The following is a 23,858-nucleotide window of genomic DNA, read 5'->3' on the forward strand; positions in this document are numbered from 1 at the left end:
TACAGGCACAACTGCCTTATCTCATGCAATTCGACTAAATCAAATGTAGAGATTTGATTATATATATGTAAATAATTTAATAAAACAATTATCTATATATTTATGTATTTTTTTTTTTTATGGTTTAGTTTTTTTTTTTTTGCACTAGATGTCAGAACATTTTCCTGGCTACCAAACGTGCTAAACCACAGGCAGGAAAGAGTTACCCTAAATAGAGTCAATCTGCTGCATGTAAAGGTCCCCCATATACATTGAAGTCATCTGGACCACCAACTGATGTGTATGGGGACCCCCTGACTCTTTCCCAACAGATGAAGTCGGGAGGAAGAACAGTGGGCCGCGCTGAATTTCAACGTCTGATCCTTTTCTCGTCTCTAGCCATAATCTGCCGCCTGAGATGTTTGCAGGTTTCTCTCCTCTCCCCACTGAATAACACGCACGCTGAGCTGTTGGCTGTCCGGGCATGCTGGATGTTGTAGTTTTGCAACAACTGGAGGGCTACATATTCAGAGACCACTGCTTGACTTGAATCCTATTATGACTCTACAAAAACAGGATTGTAATAAAGCTGGGTGAATTATACAAAAAGCTGGCCAAATAAGGTAGAGTAGGTGTTGGTTGAATAGCTCGCCATCCCACTCAATCCTCCGTACACGTTCAGCCAGTGGGAGGGGTGAGAGAGCTGCTGTTGGACTCCCCTAGTGGTGGCTCATCTCCCCAAGAAGAGTGGTGGCTCATCTCCCCGAGAAGAGTGGTGGCTCATCTCCCCGAGAAGAGTGGTGGCTCATCTCCCCGAGAAGTGTGGTGGCTCATCTCCCCGAGAAGAGTGGTGGCTCATCTCCCCGAGAAGTGTGGTGGCTCATCTCCCCGAGAAGAGTGGTGGCTCATCTCCCCGAGAAGAGTGGTGGCTCATCTCCCCGAGAAGAGTGGTGGCTTATTTCCTTGAAAACAGAAGAATCAGCCATCAAATCATCCAACGGACATCTGCCCTCTGGGAGGAGTCGGGGAGCCACCATACTCCTCAGATGATTTGCCAAAATCATCCGGATGGGCTGACACAAATAAGGCCACCTTATATCCCACAGGACCACAATTAGGATCAGATGGAGAACACGACCTCTAGAGGAGACTGTTTTACGTTATGACCTTTTAGGCGGAACCCCCTGAAACAAGAATGACGCGGCCATCATAGTTCAGTGTAAGTTTCTTCTTTCGTCCTATTTATTTCCCTATTCCTGACAAGTTCTTCCAAGTAGAAGGCCTTTAAGAACAACGAGAAACCACCTTGACTGCTTCAAAATAAAAAATAAACAACTATATTACAGAAATTCTAAGATCTGTTAAATGCCGGGCATTGTACCGATTATTGGTCGATGTCTAAGTTGCACTCTTAAACTAAACCGAAACACCAACCGTGTTTTTTTTTTTTTCGTTTTTATTCATGGGAAAAAAACGTGTCCATAGTGCAGAGATCACCATAGTCCATGTCTGTCCTGGTAACCAGCACCGTGAAACACTGGACAGCTTGTTCCACGTCCATGTTGATGTACTAGAGTCAGCTCATCTGCAGCGGGGCCACATTAGAGTCTACTATGAGGGTCATCGGCATGTGGAGGAGGGTCCGGACAGTCATGGGCCTCTTGGGTTTATGCACCTTTTGATGTTTCCTCAGATTTCCTCTACCGGGAAAGCTTCGTCCACATTCTAAGCAGACAAAGGGCTTCTCTCCGGTGTGGATCCTCTGGTGTATAATGAGCGTGCTCTTCCTGGTGAAACGTTTCGCACAGGCGGGGCAGGAGTAAGGCTTCTCTCCCGTGTGGCTCCTGATATGATTGGAAAGATTGGACTTATTGGAGAAGTATTTTCCACATTCTGGACACTTCAGTTTCTCTATTTTGTGAATGTTTTGATGACAGATAAGATCTAACTTGGCGGTGAAGACTTCGGAGCACTCGATGCATCTATAGGACGTTACATTGAGGACATCTCTTTCCACCAAGGAGACTGGTTCTTCCTTGATGTGAATTGATGGGTATTGCTGTATAGGATCTGTTGGCACAGACGTGTTGGTGGCATCTGCTCTGTCACATGCCTCGGTAATAGGAGGGTATGGATGTTGCTGTCGATCTGTGTATTGTGTATGGTCGTCTGGCTCCACCTTTATACAAGGAGTTCGGTACTGTGTATCATCCAATGGCTCCACTATAATACGAGTAGACGTGAATTGTGTATGATCATCTGGCTCCACCTTAATGTGAGTAGTTCTGTACTGTGTATGACCATCTGGCTCCACCTTAATACAAGTAGTTATGTATTGTGTATCATCCAATGGCTCCACCTTAATACGAGTAGACGTGCATTGTCCATGACCCAATGGCTCAACCTTAGTACAAGTAGTTGTGTATTGTGTATGATCCTCTGGCTCCACCATAGTATGACTAGTTGAGTATTGTCCATTACCCAATGGCTCCACCATAATATGAGTAGAAGTATATTGTGTATCATCCAATGGCTCCACCTTAATATGAGTAGTTGAGTATTGTCCATGACCCAATGGCTTCACCTTAATATGAGTAGATGTGTATTGTCCATGACCCAATGGCTCCACCTTAGTACGAGTAGACGTGAATTGTCCATGACCCAATGGCTCCACCTTAGTACGAGTAGATGTGTATTGTGCATTATCCTCTGGCTCTACCATAATACGAGTAGTTCTATATTGTACACCATCCAGTGGCTCCACCATAATACAAGTAGCTGTGTATTGTGCATGATCCTCGGGTATATTACACGTGTTAGCCGAGATACTTTCTGGAGTATACATTCTTTTTTGCGCTGTACATTCCACTTCTCGATGAATAGTTGGATTGTTCGGCGTATGTTGTGTATATGTGTAGGTGTCACTAGGAGTAGATGGACAGTGCTGGTCGCCTCCTGCCCGTGTAGACTGATTGACATCTGGTAGAACGTTTCCTTCAGACGTCACACGTTCCGACCTACATACATACTGTTCTGTGTTACCGCAGGAGTTTGTGATGTCTCCTCCATCATCGGAGAATGTTGACGCGTCTGAATAGGGGCCATTATGTTCTAGGTTTTCTATTTTGTCTCTTGAGTTTGTTGCTCCTAAGACATTTTTTGCCGGTTCTATTTTGCACATTTCATGGCACGGAGATTTCTGGCCACTATAAATACTTTTATCTTGTTTGGAACAAATTATACAAACTCCTGGAAGGGACGCCTTGTCACATGGGAGACCTGTAAAAATAAAGCCACAGATATTATTCTTTCCGTACTTAATGGACCATTCACAAAGCCAACATTTCAAAAACATTCCATTTATTGACGGACTTCTGCTACGGTGCTTCGCTTTGGACAATTCAGGACTTATTAGGCCTCGTTCATTTCTGCATCGGCGTCTCCGGTCAGGACCTCGTTCAAACAGTCCATTCACTTCAGTCTCATGCTCAACGGACACCAATGGTTCCCTTTCACACTAAAGGGGTACTCTGGTGGAATTTTATATTTTTTTTAAATCAACTGGTGCCAGAAAGTTAAACAGATTTGTAAATTACTTCTACTATAAAATGTTTATTCCTTCCAGTACTTATTAGCGGCTGTTTACTACAGAGGAAATTCTTTTTCTTTTCGCATTTCTTTTCTGTCACAGTGCTCTCTGCTGACACCTCTGTTCATTTTAGGAACTGCATATGTTTGCTATGGGGAATTTCTCCTACTCTGGACAGTTCCTGACATGGACAGAGGTGTCAGCAGAGAGCAGTGTGGTCGTGGCAGAAAAGAAATCCACAAAAGAAAAGAAATTCCTCTGTAGTATACAGCCGCTAATAAGTACTGGAAGGATTAAGATTTTTTAATAGAAGTCATTTATAAATCTGTTTAAATTTTCTGGCATCAGTTGATTAAAAAATTACAGTTTTCCACCGGAGTACCCCTTTAATGGGGTCTGTTGGGTTTCGGTCTTGTGCCCAATCAGGTCCCTCTATTTATTACCCGAACACAGTGTTTCCCAAACAGGGTGCCTCCATCTGTTGCAAAACTACAACTCCCATCATGCCCAGACAGCCTCCGGCTGTCCGGGCATGCTGGGAGTTATAGTTTTGCAACAGCTAGAGGCAACCTGGTTGGAAAACACTGCCCGAACGAAAATGCAACATAGATGTGAACTCAGCCTTAGATGGGTCCCTTATAAAAAAGAACAGATCACACAGTGTCGTCCCCAGTGGTCACAGATTGACAGGAAGCCTAATGGAAAGTGTTTGGGTTCCCTGCAGCGCCACCACACGAAAAACGAAGTATTACACAGTGCCCACTCATATCACGATATGTTTGTGTAGGACAGGACAGGGCCCCGGAGAGATGAGGACACTGAACTAGGGACCCTCTGTGGGGCTTATGATAATGGGGGAGAAGCGAAACAATTACGCAACTGATAACCCCATATATTAAAAGGGGAAGGCAGGGTTCACATCGCGTTGTGAAACGGTTTTTGAAACCGTATCGGACAATGTATCTATAGACAAATAATTGAAAACCGTATACATAACGATGCATCCGGTTGCGTCAGTTTTACTTCCAGTTTGGTTTTTCACTTTTTTTTCCCCCCGTACTCCAAAACCGTGGTCGACAACGGTTTTGTGTCCGGGTGAAAAACCCATAATGTAGCCGTATACGGCTTTCACTATAGGACTTTTTTTTACTTTGCACATGCGCATAGCGATCGTACAGGACTAATTTCATTAGAACAATAGGAACTTTATTTAAAAATAATATAAATGTTAAAACCGGATTGAATGCCACCTGATGCACATTTTTGAACCGTATACATTTTCTTTTTTTAGCACACGGTCGCATACGATTTGGTCCGGCTTAAAAAACCTGATAGAAAACTGTATTGCCAAAACGTCATGTGAACCCAGCCTTATGCAGTTTATTTTATTTTTTTCATAATATGGTGCTAGGGTAGGGGAAATAAAGACAAACCTCCACTTACCTGCCCTGATTCCCTGTAACTCCTGTTCGTGTCTTTCTGGTCCCCAATATTCTTTCCTCTTTCTGCCTCCAAGACGATGATATGGAACAGGACCTGCCGGCAAAGCCAATCACTGGTGCCCGGTGTCCCGTCTTGGCCAGTAATTGGCTGATTGGGAAGGTCCTGCAAGAAACACTCATCTCGGAAGAAGGAAAGAGAAACTAATAAAGGGCGAGAAAGAGACGAACAGGAGCTACGGGAATCAGGGCCAGGAAAGAGAAGGTTGTTCTTAATTTCCCCACCATTGCCCCAATACTGGATAATCTCCTCAACCCGACAAATGGGAAGTTAGAAAACCTTTTCTACTTATTGGAGGTATATTTCCTTACCCGATGATATGCAGGGCAGCTGATCCTCCATCATGATTATGTCCTGGTACAGATCCTTGTGTCCTTCTACATACTCCCACTCCTCCATGGAGAAATAGACCGCCACATCCTGACACCTTATAGGAACCTGACACACAATGATACCGTCATCACCAGACCCCTCCATTACTGTATAATGTCCAGCAGTGTCACCTCTCTAATCATCCCCAGACCCCTCTATTACTGTATGATGTCCCAGCAGTGTCACCTCTCTAATCATCACCAGACCCCTCCATTACTGTATAATGTCCCAGCAGTGTCACCTCTCTAATCATCACCAGACCCCTCCATTACTGTATAATGTTCTAGCAGTGTCACCTCTCCAGTCATCACCAGACCCCTCCATTACTGTATATTGTCCCAGCAGTGTCACCTCTCCAATCATCACCAGACCCCTCCATTACTGTATAATGTTCAGCAGTGTCACCTCTCTAATCATCCCCAGACCCCTCTATTACTGTATGATGTCCCAGCAGTGTCACCTCTCTAATCATCACCAGACCCCTCCATTACTGTATAATGTCCCAGCAGTGTCACCTCTCTAATCATCACCAGACCCCTCCATTACTGTATAATGTTCTAGCAGTGTCACCTCTCCAGTCATCACCAGACCCCTCCATTACTGTATATTGTCCCAGCAGTGTCACCTCTCCAGTCATCACCAGACCCCTCCATTACTGTATATTGTCCCAGCAGTGTCACCTCTCCAATCATCACCAGACCCCTCCATTACTGTATAATGTCCCAGCAGTGTCACCTCTCCAGTCATCACCAGACCCCTCCATTACTATATAATGTCCCAGCAGTGTCACCTCTCCAGTCATCACCAGACCCCTCCATTACTGTATAATGTCCCAGCAGTGTCACCTCTCCAGTCATCACCAGACCCCTCCATTACTGTATAATGTCCCAGCAGTGTCACCTCTCCAGTCATCACCAGACCCCTCCATTACTGTATAATGTCCCAGCAGTGTCACCTCTCCAGTCATCACCAGACCCCTCCATTACTGTATAATGTCCCAGCAGTGTCACCTCTCCAGTCATCACCAGACCCCTCCATTACTGTATAATGTCCAGCAGTGTCACCTCTCTAATCATCACCAGACCCCTCCATTACTGTATAATGTCCCAGCAGTGTCACCTCTCCAGTCATCACCAGACCCCTCCATTACTGTATAATGTCCAGGAGTGTCACCTCTCTAATCATCACCAGACCCCTCCATTACTGTATAATGTCCCAGCAGTGTCACCTCTCCAGTCATCACCAGACCCCTCCATTACTGTATAATGTCCCAGCAGTGTCACCTCTCCAGTCATCACCAGACCCCTCCATTACTGTATAATGTCCCAGCAGTGTCACCTCTCCAATCATCACCAGACCCCTCCATTACTGTATAATGTCCCAGCAGTGTCACCTCTCCAGTCATCACCAGACCCCTCCATTACTGTATAATGTCCCAGCAGTGTCACCTCTCCAGTCATCACCAGACCCCTCCATTACTGTATAATGTCCCAGCAGTGTCACCTCTCTAGTCATCACCAGACCCCTCCATTACTGTATATTGTCCCAGCAGTGTCACCTCTCCAATCATCACCAGACCCCTCCATTACTGTATAATGTCCCAGCAGTGTCACCTCTCCAGTCATCACCAGACCCCTCCATTACTATATAATGTCCCAGCAGTGTCACCTCTCCAGTCATCACCAGACCCCTCCATTACTGTATAATGTCCCAGCAGTGTCACCTCTCCAGTCATCACCAGACCCCTCCATTACTGTATAATGTCCCAGCAGTGTCACCTCTCCAGTCATCACCAGACCCCTCCATTACTGTATAATGTCCCAGCAGTGTCACCTCTCCAGTCATCACCAGACCCCTCCATTACTGTATAATGTCCCAGCAGTGTCACCTCTCCAGTCATCACCAGACCCCTCCATTACTGTATAATGTCCAGCAGTGTCACCTCTCTAATCATCACCAGACCCCTCCATTACTGTATAATGTCCCAGCAGTGTCACCTCTCCAGTCATCACCAGACCCCTCCATTACTGTATAATGTCCAGGAGTGTCACCTCTCTAATCATCACCAGACCCCTCCATTACTGTATAATGTCCCAGCAGTGTCACCTCTCCAGTCATCACCAGACCCCTCCATTACTGTATAATGTCCCAGCAGTGTCACCTCTCCAGTCATCACCAGACCCCTCCATTACTGTATAATGTCCCAGCAGTGTCACCTCTCCAATCATCACCAGACCCCTCCATTACTGTATAATGTCCCAGCAGTGTCACCTCTCCAGTCATCACCAGACCCCTCCATTACTGTATAATGTCCCAGCAGTGTCACCTCTCCAGTCATCACCAGACCCCTCCATTACTGTATAATGTCCCAGCAGTGTCACCTCTCTAGTCATCACCAGACCCCTCCATTACTGTATAATGTCCCAGCAGTGTCACCTCTCCAGTCATCACCAGACCCCTCCATTACTGTATAATGTCCCAGCAGTGTCACCTCTCTAGTCATCACCAGACCCCTCCATTACTGTATAATGTCCCAGCAGTGTCACCTCTCCAGTCATCACCAGACCCCTCCATTACTGTATAATGTCCCAGCAGTGTCACCTCTCTAGTCATCACCAGACCCCTCCATTACCGTATAATGTCCCAGCAGTGTCACCTCTCCAATCATCACCAGACCCCTCCATTACTGTATAATGTCCCAGCAGTGTCACCTCTCATCACCAGACCCCTCCATTACTGTATAATGTCCCAGCAGTGTCACCTCTCATCACCAGACCCCTCCATTACTGTATAATGTCCAGAGGTGTCACCTCTCCAGTCATCACCAGACCCCTCCATTACTGTATAATGTCCCAGCAGTGTCACCTCTCCAGTCATCACCAGACCCCTCCATTACTGTATAATGTCCAGCAGTGTCACCTCTCATCACCAGACCCCTCCATTACTGTATAATGTCCCAGCAGTGTCACCTCTCCAGTCATCACCAGACCCCTCCATTACTGTATAATGTCCCAGCAGTGTCACCTCTCCAGTCATCACCAGACCCCTCCATTACTGTATAATGTCCCAGCAGTGTCACCTCTCCAGTCATCACCAGACCCCTCCATTACTGTATAATGTCCAGCAGTGTCACCTCTATAATCATCACCAGACCCCTCCATTACTGTATAATGTCCCAGCAGTGTCACCTCTCTAATCATCACCAGACCCCTCCATTACTGTATAATGTCCCAGCAGTGTCACCTCTCCAGTCATCACCAGACCCCTCCATTACTGTATAATGTCCCAGCAGTGTCACCTCTCCAATCATCACCAGACCCCTCCATTACTGTATAATGTCCCAGCAGTGTCACCTCTCCAGTCATCACCAGACCCCTCCATTACTGTATAATGTCCAGCAGTGTCACCTCTCTAATCATCACCAGACCCCTCCATTACTATATAATGTCCCAGCAGTGTCACCTCTCTAATCATCACCAGACTCCTCCATTACTGTATAATGTCCCAGCAGTGTCACCTCTCCAGTCATCACCAGACCCCTCCATTACTGTATAATGTCCCAGCAGTGTCACCTCTCCAGTCATCACCAGACCCCTCCATTACTATATAATGTCCCAGCAGTGTCACCTCTCCAGTCATCACCAGACCCCTCCATTACTGTATAATGTTCCAGCAGTGTCACCTCTCTAATCATCACCAGACCCCTCCATTACTGAATAATGTCCCAGCAGTGTCACCTCTCTAATCATCACCAGACCCCTCCATTACTGTATAATGTCCCAGCAGTGTCACCTCTCCAGTCATCACCAGACCCCTCCATTACTGTATAATGTCCAGCAGTGTCACCTCTATAATCATCACCAGACCCCTCCATTACTGTATAATGTCCCAGCAGTGTCACCTCTCTAATCATCACCAGACCCCTCCATTACTGTATAATGTCCCAGCAGTGTCACCTCTCCAGTCATCACCAGACCCCTCCATTACTGTATAATGTCCCAGCAGTGTCACCTCTCCAATCATCACCAGACCCCTCCATTACTGTATAATGTCCCAGCAGTGTCACCTCTCCAGTCATCACCAGACCCCTCCATTACTGTATAATGTCCAGCAGTGTCACCTCTCTAATCATCACCAGACCCCTCCATTACTATATAATGTCCCAGCAGTGTCACCTCTCTAATCATCACCAGACTCCTCCATTACTGTATAATGTCCCAGCAGTGTCACCTCTCCAGTCATCACCAGACCCCTCCATTACTGTATAATGTCCCAGCAGTGTCACCTCTCCAGTCATCACCAGACCCCTCCATTACTATATAATGTCCCAGCAGTGTCACCTCTCCAGTCATCACCAGACCCCTCCATTACTGTATAATGTCCCAGCAGTGTCACCTCTCTAATCATCACCAGACCCCTCCATTACTGTATAATGTTCCAGCAGTGTCACCTCTCTAATCATCACCAGACCCCTCCATTACTGAATAATGTCCCAGCAGTGTCACCTCTCTAATCATCACCAGACCCCTCCATTACTGTATAATGTCCCAGCAGTGTCACCTCTCCAGTCATCACCAGACCCCTCCATTACTATATAATGTCCCAGCAGTGTCACCTCTCTAATCATCACCAGACCCCTCCATTACTATATAATGTCCCAGCAGTGTCACCTCTCCAGTCATCACCAGACTCCTCCATTACTGTATAATGTCCCAGCAGTGTCACCTCTCCAGTCATCACCAGACCCCTCCATTACTGTATAATGTCCCAGCAGTGTCACCTCTCCAGTCATCACCAGACCCCTCCATTACTGTATAATGTCCCAGCAGTGTCACCTCTCTAGTCATCACCAGACCCCTCCATTACTGTATAATGTCCCAGCAGTGTCACCTCTGCAGTCATCACCAGACCCCTCCATTACTGTATAATGTCCCAGCAGTGTCACCTCTCTAGTCATCACCAGACCCCTCCATTACTGTATAATGTCCCAGCAGTGTCACCTCTCCAGTCATCACCAGACCCCTCCATTACTGTATAATGTCCCAGCAGTGTCACCTCTCCAATCATCACCAGACCCCTCCATTACTGTATAATGTCCCAGCAGTGTCACCTCTCATCACCAGACCCCTCCATTACTGTATAATGTCCCAGCAGTGTCACCTCTCATCACCAGACCCCTCCATTACTGTATAATGTCCAGAGGTGTCACCTCTCCAGTCATCACCAGACCCCTCCATTACTGTATAATGTCCCAGCAGTGTCACCTCTCCAGTCATCACCAGACCCCTCCATTACTGTATAATGTCCAGCAGTGTCACCTCTCATCACCAGACCCCTCCATTACTGTATAATGTCCCAGCAGTGTCACCTCTCCAGTCATCACCAGACCCCTCCATTACTGTATAATGTCCCAGCAGTGTCACCTCTCCAGTCATCACCAGACCCCTCCATTACTGTATAATGTCCCAGCAGTGTCACCTCTATAATCATCACCAGACCCCTCCATTACTGTATAATGTCCAGCAGTGTCACCTCTATAATCATCACCAGACCCCTCCATTACTGTATAATGTCCCAGCAGTGTCACCTCTCCAGTCATCACCAGACCCCTCCATTACTGTATAATGTCCAGCAGTGTCACCTCTCTAATCATCACCAGACCCCTCCATTACTATATAATGTCCCAGCAGTGTCACCTCTCCAGTCATCACCAGACCCCTCCATTACTGTATAATGTCCCAGCAGTGTCACCTCTCTAATCATCACCAGACCCCTCCATTACTGTATAATGTTCCAGCAGTGTCACCTCTCTAATCATCACCAGACCCCTCCATTACTGAATAATGTCCCAGCAGTGTCACCTCTCTAATCATCACCAGACCCCTCCATTACTGTATAATGTCCCAGCAGTGTCACCTCTCCAGTCATCACCAGACCCCTCCATTACTATATAATGTCCCAGCAGTGTCACCTCTCTAATCATCACCAGACCCCTCCATTACTATATAATGTCCCAGCAGTGTCACCTCTCCAGTCATCACCAGACTCCTCCATTACTGTATAATGTCCCAGCAGTGTCACCTATCCAGTCATCACCAGACCCCTCCATTACTGTATAATGTCCCAGCAGTGTCACCTCTCCAGTCATCACCAGACCCCTCCATTACTGTATAATGTCCCAACAGTGTCACCTCTCCAGTCATCACCAGACCCCTCTATTACTGTATAATGTCCCAGCAGTGTCACCTCTCCAGTCATCACCAGACCCCTCCATTACTGTATAATGTCCCAGCAGTGTTACCTCTCCAGTCATCACCAGACCCCTCCATTACTGTATAATGTCCCAGCAGTGTCACCTCTCCAGTCATCACCAGACCCCTCCATTACTGTATAATGTCCCAGCAGTGTCACCTCTCCAATCATCACCAGACCCCTCCATTACTGTATAATGTCCCAGCAGTGTCACCTCTCCAGTCATCACTAGACCCCTCCATTACTGTATAATGTCCCAGCAGTGTCACCTCTCCAATCATCACCAGACCCCTCCATTACTGTATAATGTCCCAGCAGTGTCACCTCTCCAGTCATCACTAGACCCCTCCATTACTGTATAATGTCCAGCAGTGTCACCTCTCTAATCATCACCAGACCCCTCCATTACTATATAATGTCCCAGCAGTGTCACCTCTCTAATCATCACCAGACTCCTCCATTACTGTATAATGTCCCAGCAGTGTCACCTCTCCAGTCATCACCAGACCCCTCCATTACTGTATAATGTCCCAGCAGTGTCACCTCTCCAGTCATCACCAGACCCCTCCATTACTGTATAATGTCCCAGCAGTGTCACCTCTCCAGTCATCACCAGACCCCTCCATTACTGTATAATGTCCCAGCAGTGTCACCTCTCCAGTCATCACCAGACCCCTCCATTACTGTATAATGTCCCAGCAGTGTCACCTCTCTAATCATCACCAGACCCCTCCATTACTGTATAATGTCCCAGCAGTGTCACCTCTCTAATCATCACCAGACCCCTCCATTACTGAATAATGTCCCAGCAGTGTCACCTCTCTAATCATCACCAGACCCCTCCATTACTGTATAATGTCCCAGCAGTGTCACCTCTCATCACCAGACATTTCCGGAGTACCCCTTTAAGCCACTGCCAGCGGTGTATGGCGGCAGCATTTCTCCCTCTCCCCAATCAGTACACATGTGCACTTGGCCAAATCATAATGTCCCTTGTATATATGGAAAAAAACATTAAGAACCCCATCCCCCACTACGTATCTAATGAGGCTTCTGAAACAAAATCCCCTCTGTACGGTGACACATGGAGGAGACTGAGGTTCTGGGGTCCGGGGCTTTTGTAGTATTTTTGGCCCAGTCTCCGGTCCCCGCTCACCTCGCCCCTCAGCAGCTTTATGATCTGTTTGGTGAGGTCTAGGATCTTCTCCTTGTTTCGGTCATGGACCTGTGGGTGACTATGAGGGTCTGTTTGGGGTCTCGGGGTCTTCTTCATCAGGAGATAATCCTAAAATGTCAAAATAAAACGGATATAATAACCGCAGAGACATTGGGACAAAATCCCTGTAGGCCAGTACTGACCCCGGTTCATCCACTTCTGGTGGCATCATAGGCCGGGCACAGACAGGAGACATTTATCTACAGACCATTGGCAGATCCTTCTGTTACTACCATTCGCCATATAGACCCTCGTACAGTAGAGATGAGATGACAACCCCCCCTCCCCCGATTCCCTCAGGGCCATTTAACTATGGAGGCCAAAAAGATGGATCAGTTATTGTTGAATTTCAGTGTCTGATCCTTTTGTTCTCCCTGAAGACAAGAGGTCAGCGGAGGTGTCTGGCAGCAGATAAGGCAGGTTATACATTAAAGTGCAGCCGGCATCATATTCTGACCCCCGGACCGCTGTAATGGTGTCCAGATGATTATACGGTGACTGCAGTCTTTTACCTTTATTGCTGTTTGTTCTTTTCTTACTAATAAAAACCTTTTCTCCAAAAGTCAGGTACAGTCGGGATAGGCGTGGCCTGGGGTTCACCAATCCCCGCCGCCGCCACGCCTATCCTGCCTTCCAGCGCTGGGACCACTGTGTCTTACTACACACCGACTCCACAGAGCATGCGCCCATTCCGTCGGCTCTAACGTGCGCGCGCCACCGCGTCCTGAGTTGACAGAGTGAGCGCTCGCTCCCAACATCTGTCCGGTCAGTGCCTCTAATACAGCGCGCGTGCACTGAGCGCATAGACGTCAGGAGCGAGTGCTCGCTCTGTCAATTCAGGACGCGGTGGTGCGCGCACATTGGAGCAGACGGGATGGGCGCATGCGTTGGGGATTCACTGTGTAGTAAGACACAGTGGTCCCAGCGCTGGAAGGCAGGATAGGCGTGGCGGCGGTGGTGATTGGTGAACCCCAGGCCACGCCTATCCCACTGTACCTGACTTTTGGAGAAAAGGTTTTTATTAGTAAGAAAAGAACAAACAGCAATAAAGGTAAAAGACTGCAGTCACCGTATAATCATCTGGACACCATTACAGCGGTCCGGGTCGGCCAAATATGGAGATTTCCTTGGTCCCAGCCAACCACCTTTGTGTACGAGGACTTCCTGACTTTCCTCTGATCACAGATGTCGGGGGGAGAGAAGGTTTAGGTGGTTACCCTGTAACATGCCTCATCTTTTTGTTCTGAAGAGAGATAAGCTGCTGCCACAGGTGTCTGGCAGCGACTTTTCCTTCTCTCACTATTCTGAACACGTGACTATGAGGCTGAGAAGCTGAATGAGTGTTTGACCAACAACTCCTGATCCCCACATAAGAGATGAGAGAAAGCTGCTGCCAGACACCTCTTGTGGCTTTTCTTTCCTTCTCTCTCCTGACATCAGACGACCTCCATACACGTTTACATATCCCACTGAAACTGTCCATGTGTATGGCCGGCTTTATTATTTAGGGTGTATACTGTTGATAGGCCATAAATGCCCCTATGATCCCCTAAACTCTCCCTGATCCCCCTCCCCATCTGTCCCTGACTCTCACTAACTCTATCCCTGTAAGTATTTTCACTCATAACCCCCTATAAATACCTTTTATCTTCCCTGTTCGGCAGCTCGGTTCCCTGCCGCGTGTGAGGGGAATAGGATCAGCGGGAGGAGAGGAAGTGGAAGCTGGTGATCGCGCTGTCAGAATAGCGAAGGTAAGACCAGAATATTTCCATACATTTATTTAGTTCAATGCAGTGCAACGCGTTTCAAAACCATCTGTTTTTCATCAGGCGTCGCGACGCCTGATGAAAAAAAACTGATGGTTTTGAAACGCGTTGCACTGCATTGAACTAAATAAATGTATGGAAATATTCTGGTCTTACCTTCGCTATTCTGACAGCGCGATCACCAGCTTCCACTTCCTCTCCTCCCGCTGATCCTATTGTCTTCACGCTGATTAGCCGGCATGGGAAGCCGCTGCAGTCATCTGCCTCCTATGCCCTTCGGAGTGTTGTGCTTCTTGAGTACAACCACACCAGGTGAGCAAGTTTCTAACAAATCCCTCACCTTGGTGACACCACTGATTTCACACAGGGAGCACTCCGTGTCAGTTTTTTTGCGTGCGAGGGGAGGAAGTGGGCGTGGCCCGGCAGGTGCGATGTCATCTGATGCCTGCCAGGGCTAACTTCCGCCCTTCTTCCTCTATGGCAGACCCGATCTTTACTACTAGCAGAACAGCACTCCACTGATTCAGGGTCAGCACGCGCCGGCTCTCCTTGTCAGGGGGTGGAGCCTGAAGACGCGGCTGGTCGAGTCAGGAGCGTGCCCTGCTGAGGTACAAGCATAACACTCGCTCCCGCCTGTCTGAGTGACAGGCGGGGAGCAGCGCTAAGCTCGTCATGTGACCAGACTGCATGTTTTTTGATGTAAGGTACTCTTTAAGTACTTGTGGCCCCTTAGAGTAGAACATTCTGACAACGTTGCCCTTGGCAGACCATGCACCCCCCCCCCCCTCTGGGTTTCCCAGAATCCTCACCTCTCCGGTCAGCAGGCAGAGGATCTCTATCGTGACATTTAACAGCATCTCTGTCAGATTATTCCCCCGTTGCGCCAGTTTGGCGTTCTCCTTGCAGAGCATTTTGGCTTTTGGTGGTTTCTGACCGTCGGGGATTCTCCTCCTCGTGAATTTTTTGTCCTAAATGTGGAAGATGAAGAGAAGTGTGAGCGCAGGATCGTCTGATCCAGCAGATGGAGGAGATTCACTCCTTAGAGGGTTCTCCAAGACTTTACCATCTCTACCCTCAGGATAAACCATTAGTCTCTGATTGGAGGGGAGACAACTGTTCAGTGTCCACGTCATCCCTGCCACTATCGGTAAACTTGGATACGGACAATGTGGCGATAGAGATGAGAAAATCCATTCAGGACGAAATGAATCAGATCCAAATTTCCTTCCAAAAATTATACCCTTCCCAATCCAAAACTTTTGAGGTTTAAAGGGGTACTCCACCCCAGACATCTTTTTCCCTGTCCCAAGGTCCGGCACCCCGGCTCTCTGTACATCTATGTTCAGAACGCTGGTTTCATGCGGTCGTGATGGTCACATCGCGCCACGCCTCCTCCATTCATGTCTATGGGAGGGGGCACGACACCCCCTCCCATAGACATGAATGGATTGGGCATGATGTTACGTCACGACCACAGCCGCCCGAAACCGGCGTTCTGAACAGCGGCCGGACCCCCCCCAACAATCAGACGTCATATCCTCTATGTTGTTTGGAAGCCATGTGTCATTTGCTGTATAATGGCGGCAACCACTGAAGTGAATGGGAGCCGAGCTGCAGTTACCCAGCGCCACCACTGTACAATGATTGGCGCAAGGCTTCCTGCCCATTCATCGTGTTGCGTGGGGCCTTGAACAGTGGGGGGTGCTGGGTGTGGGCAGCGATTGATCGCCTAGCCCATGGAGTGTAAGGCCCTGTTCATACTAGGGCGGATTCCTTCAGGGGGTGTCAGCTGTTATATACAGCCGTCATCCGCCAGTTAATCCTTCTGCATTTTCCTCTCCCAAGGGATCAGGAGACATATCACCTATTTTGAATATTTATCGACCCTCAGATGTTTACCCCAACATTTCTCTCACTATAGCAAAAAATTTATAAGCTTCCAGCTCAGAGAAGGGGCCCCGTACGTCAGTCATGGGCAGCAGTCGTTGCTCTCCAAACCCCTCAGCTGCCATTTCCTCCCCCGCCCCCAATACGTGGATGACTTACCTGTATCACACGGGGCATGAAGATGGTGGGAACAGCGTTTTTATTTAACACCTTCTTCTCTCCGACCGTCACGTAACACTGGTTGGAAAAATGCTCAGAGCAAACGCGGTAGGAGTCGTGCCTTTTGCCCTCATGGATTTTGGCGGCCATCTCCTCAAGGTTGTGGAAAACCTGACCCCCTCGCTCTAAAGATCGCAGCCAGGTTCTTATTCCGTCAAGAGTGGTGGGAAAACCGTGGAGAATTACATTGGAGTAGTTCCTCCGCATTCCCGCATAATTATGGCAATAACCAACGATGCATTTTGGCATTTTTGACTTTTCCCTGGAAGGAAAGATATAAAAAATAAAGTTACAGAGGAGCGGAGATGGATGTGTCGACCACACATGGCGCCATTGTTTATTAGAGGACCATTCCTTACTGGAGGCCCAACAAACCCCCCTCATCCCCCCCATGGTCAGTGTGGAATGAGATGTTCAATCACCTCAATGTCCATGCCATCCCTGCCACTATCGGTAAACTTGGATACGGACAATGTGGCGGTAGAGATAAGCAAATAGATTCAGGACGAACTGAATCAGATCCAAATTACCTCCCAATAATGATACAATTCCGAACCCCAAACTTATGAGGTTTAAAGGGGTACTCCACCCCAGACATTTTATGCCATGTCCCAAGGTCCGGCCCAGCACCCTGGCATTTGAATCGTGATCGTAGCGTCGTTTCACGCCCCCTCCATTCATGTCTATGGGCGGGGACACAACGCCCCCTTCCATAGACATGAATGGATGGGGCAAGGTGTGACATCACGACCACAGCCGCCCAAAACCGACGTTCTGAACAGCGGCCGGACCCCCCCCCCAACAATCAGACGTCTTATCCTCTATGTTGTTTGGACGCCATGTGTAATTTACTGTATAATGGCGGCAACCACTGAAGTGAATGGGAGCCGAGCTGCAGTTACCCAGCGCCACCACTGTACAATGATTGGCGCAAGGCTTCCTGCCCATTCATCTTGTTGCGTGGAGCCTTGAACAGTGGGGGTGCTGGGTGTGGGCAGTGATTGATCTCCTATCCCATGGAGTGTAAGGCCCTGTTCACACTAAGGAAGTTCAAATTTGGATCAAATCCAAAACTTTTTAGGTTTAAAGGGGTACTCCACCCCAGACATCTTATTCCCTGTCCCAAAGCCCGGCTCCCCCGGGTTCTGAACATCTATGCTCTGAATGCCGGTTTCGGGTGGCCGTGATTTTGGCATCACACCCTCTCCCATAGACATGAATGGAGGGGGCATGACGTCACGACCATGGCCTCCCAAAACCGGCGTTCTGAACATAAATGTTAACATAAACATTCAGAACGCCAGGGTGCCGAGCCGGAGATCGCAAGGGGTCTGGGCACTGGGATCTACGGCCCGGCAATCTGAACATTAATATTCAGAACGCCGGTATTGGGCTGCCGTGGTCCTGATGTCACGTCCCCTCCATTCATGTCTATGGCGTGACGCCCCCTCCCATAGACGTGAATGGAGGGGACGTGGCGTGACGTCACAGCTACCCGAAGTCAGTGTTATGAACATATTTATTTGGAAAGCCGGACCCACGCGATCAGACATCTTATCCCCTATCCTTGAGATGTAGGGGCGGAGGACCCCTTTACATTTAAGATATCTAGAGGTTACACAGTTTGGACACAGTCCTACGAGACAGAATTCACCATCAGGAGGTGAAGATCACAAGCGTTACCCTCAGGACCCGGATCTGGATCTTCAAGGGCCGATTTCTCCCGCCCCAAAGTAAGTCAAACAAACTTTATTCATCTTGTTCCCAAAGAAACATCATCATGTGGCCACGAGCGGTCATTGACCAAATAACTGACAAGTTGGCTGAACCATCCGAGCTCGTGTGTATGGGGGCCTCCTGACTTTTGGCTTGACGTTGGATTTTGAATTTTCTGATCATTAAAGGGGTACTCCCGTGGAAAACTTTTTTTTTTTAAATCAACTGGTGCCAGAAAGTTAAACAGATTTGTAAATTAGAAAAAAGTAGAAAAAGGCCAGCACGGCTGAGTGAAATCTTCAAAACTTTATTCACGAATCCTCGTTAAAAACCTTCATGGTGGCAGAAAGACACGGACATATACAAAAGTAGAAATATTGCACATGGAAAAACAGTCCCAAACAAGGCTGACGCGTTTCAGGTTGCTATACCCTTACTCATAGCTTGCCAATACTCAAATGAGAATGCCTTATATACTGCAAGGCCATCCCTTCCATTAGGAAGGGGAGGGACATCTTATGTCAGTGTGCAATCCAACACAAGTAAAACCAGGAAAATACATGTATCATTAAAAAACTCACATATAAAATCCAATAGGACTATATAACAGCTATGAGAAACAAAACAAATGATGGACTTTTTAGTAATGTAGTATTAAGTCCGTCTTGTTATTCAGGCCATGCGGATATGTACAATTCAACAAGTAAATCCACATAATCTCTCTATTATGAAGAATGCGTATAAGATCACCTCCTCTTCTACTTCTAACCAGGGGTCCGGTTTTCTGCCCGACGTGCTCCAACTCTATCGAGCCTGCTTGTTCCTAGTATGGCTTGTGTAGAGGAGGAGCAGTCGACCTGGCTGACAATTAAAGGTTTCCATAAGTGCGGTAACGCAAGGTGTGTGGTGCGCCCCTATGCAACAAAGGGCAATAAAATAGAAGGTACAATAGATGGTAAAATCCATATGATTCGCGAGTTTATTAACTGTGATAGTACCTTCATAATATATAGAGTCACCTGCACTACTTGTAAAATGGATTATGTAGGTAGCACTAAACGCACCTTAAAAAAGAGAATGCAGGAGCATATCAGGCACGCTGCCGGTCCTTTGGTACCTAGCATGTCTAATGTCTCAAAAATTTTTTTCTTAAACATAATTCAGACATATCGTCCTTGCGTTTTTATGGCATTGAAAAAATCAAAAGAAGTAGAAGAAGAGGTGATCTTATACGCATTCTTCATAATAGAGAGATCATGTGGATTTACTTGTTGAATTGTACATATCCGCATGGCCTGAATAACAAGACGGACTTAATACTACATTACTAAAAAGTCCACCACTTGTTTTGTTTCCCATAGCTGTTATATAGTCCTATTGGATTTTATATGTGAGTTTTTTAATGATACATGTATTTTCCTGGTTTTACTTGTGTTGGATTGCACACTGACATAAGATGTCCCTCCCCTTCCTAATGGCAGGGATGGCCTTGCAGTATATAAGGCATTCTCATTTGAGTATTGGCAAGCTATGAGTAAGGGTATAGCAACCTGAAACGCGTCAGCCTTGTTTGGGACTGTTTTTCCATGTGCAATATTTCTACTTTTGTATATGTCCGTGTCTTTCTGCCACCATGAAGGTTTTTAACGAGGATTCGTGAATAAAGTTTTGAAGATTTCACTCAGCCGTGCTGGCCTTTTTCTACTTTGGTTGGAGGTAGCCGTGCACGCCCCAGGTGAGCTGAGACTCTTTTCCTTTTTAGATTTGTAAATTACTTCTATTAAAATATCTTAATCCTTACAGTACTTATTAGTTGCTGAATACTACAGAGGAAATTGTTTTCTTTTTGAAACAGAGCTCTCTGCTGACATCACGAGCACAGTGCTCTCTGCTGACATCTCTGTCCATTTTAAGAACTGTCCAGAGTAGGAGAAAAATCCCCATAGCAAACATATGCTGCTCTGGACAGTTCCTAAAATGGACAGAGATGTCAGCAGAGAGCACTGTGCTCGTGATGTCAGCAGAGAGCTCTGTGTTCCAAAAAGAAAATCATTTCCATTTTGTAGTATTCAGACATTAAAAAGGAAACTTACTGGAAAGATTAAGATTTTTTTTTAATAGAAGTGATTTACAAATCTGTATAACTTTCTTCAGTTGATTTAAAAAAAAAAAAAAAAGTTTTCCACCGGAGTACCCCTTTAATGATATATTGTTATAGTTCATACATTTACGCACGCGGCGATACCACATGTTTATATTTCTATATGGGAAAAGGGGGGCGATTCAAACATTTATTACTGAAGGGGTTAAATCATATTTATATTTTTTTTACACTTTTTTCAGCCCCCATAGGAGACTATTACATGTAATCCTTGGATTGTATACACTGTTCTGTGTCACAGAATAACATTGATCAGTGTAATCGGTGCTCTGCTGCTCCAGCCAGTCTGCACACAGCCAAGCATGCTGGGAGTTGTAGTTTTGCCGCAGCTGGAGGCGCTCTGGTTGGGTAACACTGACATGGCTGATGGTCTGACCCAGCGCCTCCTCCTCCTCCAGCTCACATGGTAGGACCTGGAATGAGTGAGAGGAAGAAGAGACCTCCAGCCAATCTACTAACTCTACATTGTATCTACATTCCTCGCATCGCCTCTTCCTCCATGTTACTTTCTTATGTGACATAGATCATGTGATCAATCATTTCCCAGCATCCCCTGCTGCCATCTCCCCGCATGCACAGTTCTAATGGTCACCGAGTATAATAAGATATAATAACAGACCTGGAAATGCTTCCAACCTCAGCAGCACCAGCGCTGCAGCCCCCACTTCCTGCCCATGTGATCTGTCACATGACACAAGCCCCGCCCCTGTACTCAGGGCTCCTGACAGCATTAACCCCCTCAATGCTGAACTGCAGAAAAACTCATTCCAGGCGGCCTGGACCCATCATTATTTACAGGCAAAATGAGGCGGAAACCTTCAGACTTTTCTTGAATTTTTTACAGCTTTTTGACCTTGCATTTTGTAGGTTTTTTAAGGCTTTTTTTTTTTTTTTTTTTTTCGAAGAATATTTTGCAGACTTTATTCATACATTGGTATATTTTTGAGAGTTGTTTTATTTATTTATTTTTCATTTTTGAAGCATTTTTTCAGGCATTGCTATATATATATATTTATTTTATTTTCCATTTTGAAGCATTTTTTGCAGGCTTTTTTTCAGGCATTGGTATATTTTTGATATTTTTTCATTTTCGAAGCATTTTTTTTTTTTGCAAGCCCTTTGCAGGCATCAGTATATTTTTGAGAGTTTTATTTATTTATTTTTTAATTTTTGAAGAATTTTTTTCAGACATTGGTATATTTTTGATGTTTTTTGTTTTGTTTTTTTCAATTTTTGAAGCATTTTTTTGCAGGCTTTTTTCATGCATTGGTATATTTTTGAGAGTTTATTTATAAATATTTTCATTTTTGAAGCATTTTTTTCAGGCATTGCGCTCTCTCGCTGTCTGTCTGTCTCTCTCTCTCCCTCTCTCTATCTCTCTCTCTCTCTCTCTCTCTCTCTCTCTCTCTCTCTCTCTCTCTCTATAAAACTCATTGTCCCTCATTTACTATTCTAAACCCGACTTGTTTTGTTGTTTTTTTTTTGTCGCATCTTTGTCTGTGACATGTTGCAGACATCACGAGCCAGTCTGCGACACGATGCAACATTTTTTCCCGACGGACCCGATGTGGATTTTCCCAAACCCGAAAAAGGGGCGTAACCTGACATTTCTGAGCTTTCCCGCGTATTTATAAAGGTTTCCAACCCGAATTTGTTGAATTGTTGTGGATTTTTTCCCGACAACTCAGAGGAGTTGGAAACCAAAATCAACAAAACCCACGTGCGACAAACAGGATGCGACATAATAATAAATACCAGGGAAAAAAGCAAAATAATAATAAATACCGGGGGAAAAAAGCAACATAATAATAAATACTGGGGGGAAAAAGCAACATAATAATAAATACTGGGGGGAAAAAGCAACATAATAATAAATACTGGGGGGAAAAAGCAACATAATAATAAATACTGGGGGGAAAAAGCAACATAGACTTACAAACCGATTTTCTAAGTAAATGAGGGACATTATGTATGTATGATGTATATATATATGTGTGTATGTATATATGTGTGTGTGTGTGTATGTATATGTGTATGGATGTGTGTGTATATGTGTGTATATGTGTGTGTGTATATGTGTATATATGTGTGTATATGTGTGTGTATATATGTGTGTATGTATGTGTGTATGTATATATGTGTATATATGTGTGTGTATGTATATGTGTATATGTATATATATGTGTGTGTGTCTATGTATATGTGTATATGTGTATATATGTGTGTGTATATATATGTGTGTGTATATATGTGTGTATGTTCCACAAAAACTTCCACACGGCTGTAGATATTACCATTACACTTGGTCACATGTTACTTATATGTCACCAACAAACATAGGATCGGTGATTTAACCCTTACTCACCCCCATTTGCCAGGGGCGGGGCTTATGTATAAAGTCCCATACAAGTCAATGGGAAATATATGTTACTGCAGAACTTCCAAACGGCTGGAGATATTTCCATAATACTTGGTCACATGTTACTTATATGTCCACTTAAAATATAGGAGAGTTAATTTAACCCTTAACTACCCCCATTTGTGAGGGTCGGGGTTTTTGTTTAAAGTCCCATGTAAATCAATGGGAAATGTATCTTCCCACATAACTTCTGTGCGGCCGGAGATATTTCATTACCTGGTCACATATTACAGGTCGGGATGGGAGGTCGTGATAGGAGGACGGGATAGGAGGACGGGATAGGAGGTCGGGATAGGAGGTCGGGATAGGAGGATGGGATAGGAGGTCGGGATAGGAGGTCGGGATAGGAGGATGGGATAGGAGGTCGGGATAGGAGGACGGGATAGGAGGAAGGGATAGGAGGATGGGATAGGAGGTCGGGATAGGAGGACGGGATAGGAGGTCGGGATAGGAGGATGGGATAGGAGGATGGGATAGGAGGACGGGATAGGAGGTCGGGATAGGAGGTCGGGATAGGAGGACGGGATAGGAGGTCGGGATAGGAGGACGGGATAGGAGGTCGGGATAGGAGGATGGGATAGGAGGATGGGATAGGAGGACGGGATAGGAGGTCGGGATAGGAGGTCGGGATAGGAGGTCGGGATAGGAGGATGGGATAGGAGGATGGGATAGGAGGATGGGATAGGAGGATGGGATAGGAGGTTGAGATAGGAGGTCGTGATAGGAGGACGGGATAGGAGGATGGGATAGGAGGTTGAGATAGGAGGACGGATGTGAGGACG

At 46.4% G+C, this 23,858-nt stretch overlaps 1 protein-coding gene across 1 annotated transcript; it reads right to left on the reverse strand.

Annotated features, from left to right (window-relative positions):
• Positions 1-136: 136 nt before the first annotated feature.
• On the reverse strand, positions 137-21,320 carry LOC130335585 (uncharacterized). The gene is made up of 6 exons (XM_056553902.1): positions 21,277-21,320; positions 16,721-17,042; positions 15,484-15,642; positions 12,849-12,977; positions 5,380-5,506; positions 137-3,258 (listed from the first exon to the last, which is right to left on the reverse strand). The coding sequence occupies exons 2-6, from the start codon at positions 17,027-17,029 to the stop codon at positions 1,556-1,558; spliced, it is 2,427 nt and encodes an 808-aa protein (XP_056409877.1). The 5' UTR covers positions 17,030-17,042; positions 21,277-21,320; the 3' UTR covers positions 137-1,555.
• Between the last annotated feature and the right edge of the window lie 2,538 nt (positions 21,321-23,858).

This window comes from Hyla sarda, unplaced genomic scaffold (genome assembly GCF_029499605.1).
Source record: "Hyla sarda isolate aHylSar1 unplaced genomic scaffold, aHylSar1.hap1 scaffold_452, whole genome shotgun sequence".
In the NCBI taxonomy this organism is placed as follows: domain Eukaryota; kingdom Metazoa; phylum Chordata; class Amphibia; order Anura; family Hylidae; genus Hyla; species Hyla sarda.

Excerpts from the sequence above, each read along its gene's own strand:
- LOC130335585 (XM_056553902.1), bottom strand. The coding sequence starts at position 17,029 with ATGCCAAAATGCATCGTTGGTTATTGCCATAATTATGCGGGAATGCGG. Across the intron at positions 15,643-16,720 it reads TCATGCCCCGTGTGATACAG|GACAAAAAATTCACGAGGAG; the intron begins GTAAGTCATCCA and ends TTCCACATTTAG. Across the intron at positions 12,978-15,483 it reads TCTGCCTGCTGACCGGAGAG|GATTATCTCCTGATGAAGAA; the intron begins GTGAGGATTCTG and ends TTGACATTTTAG.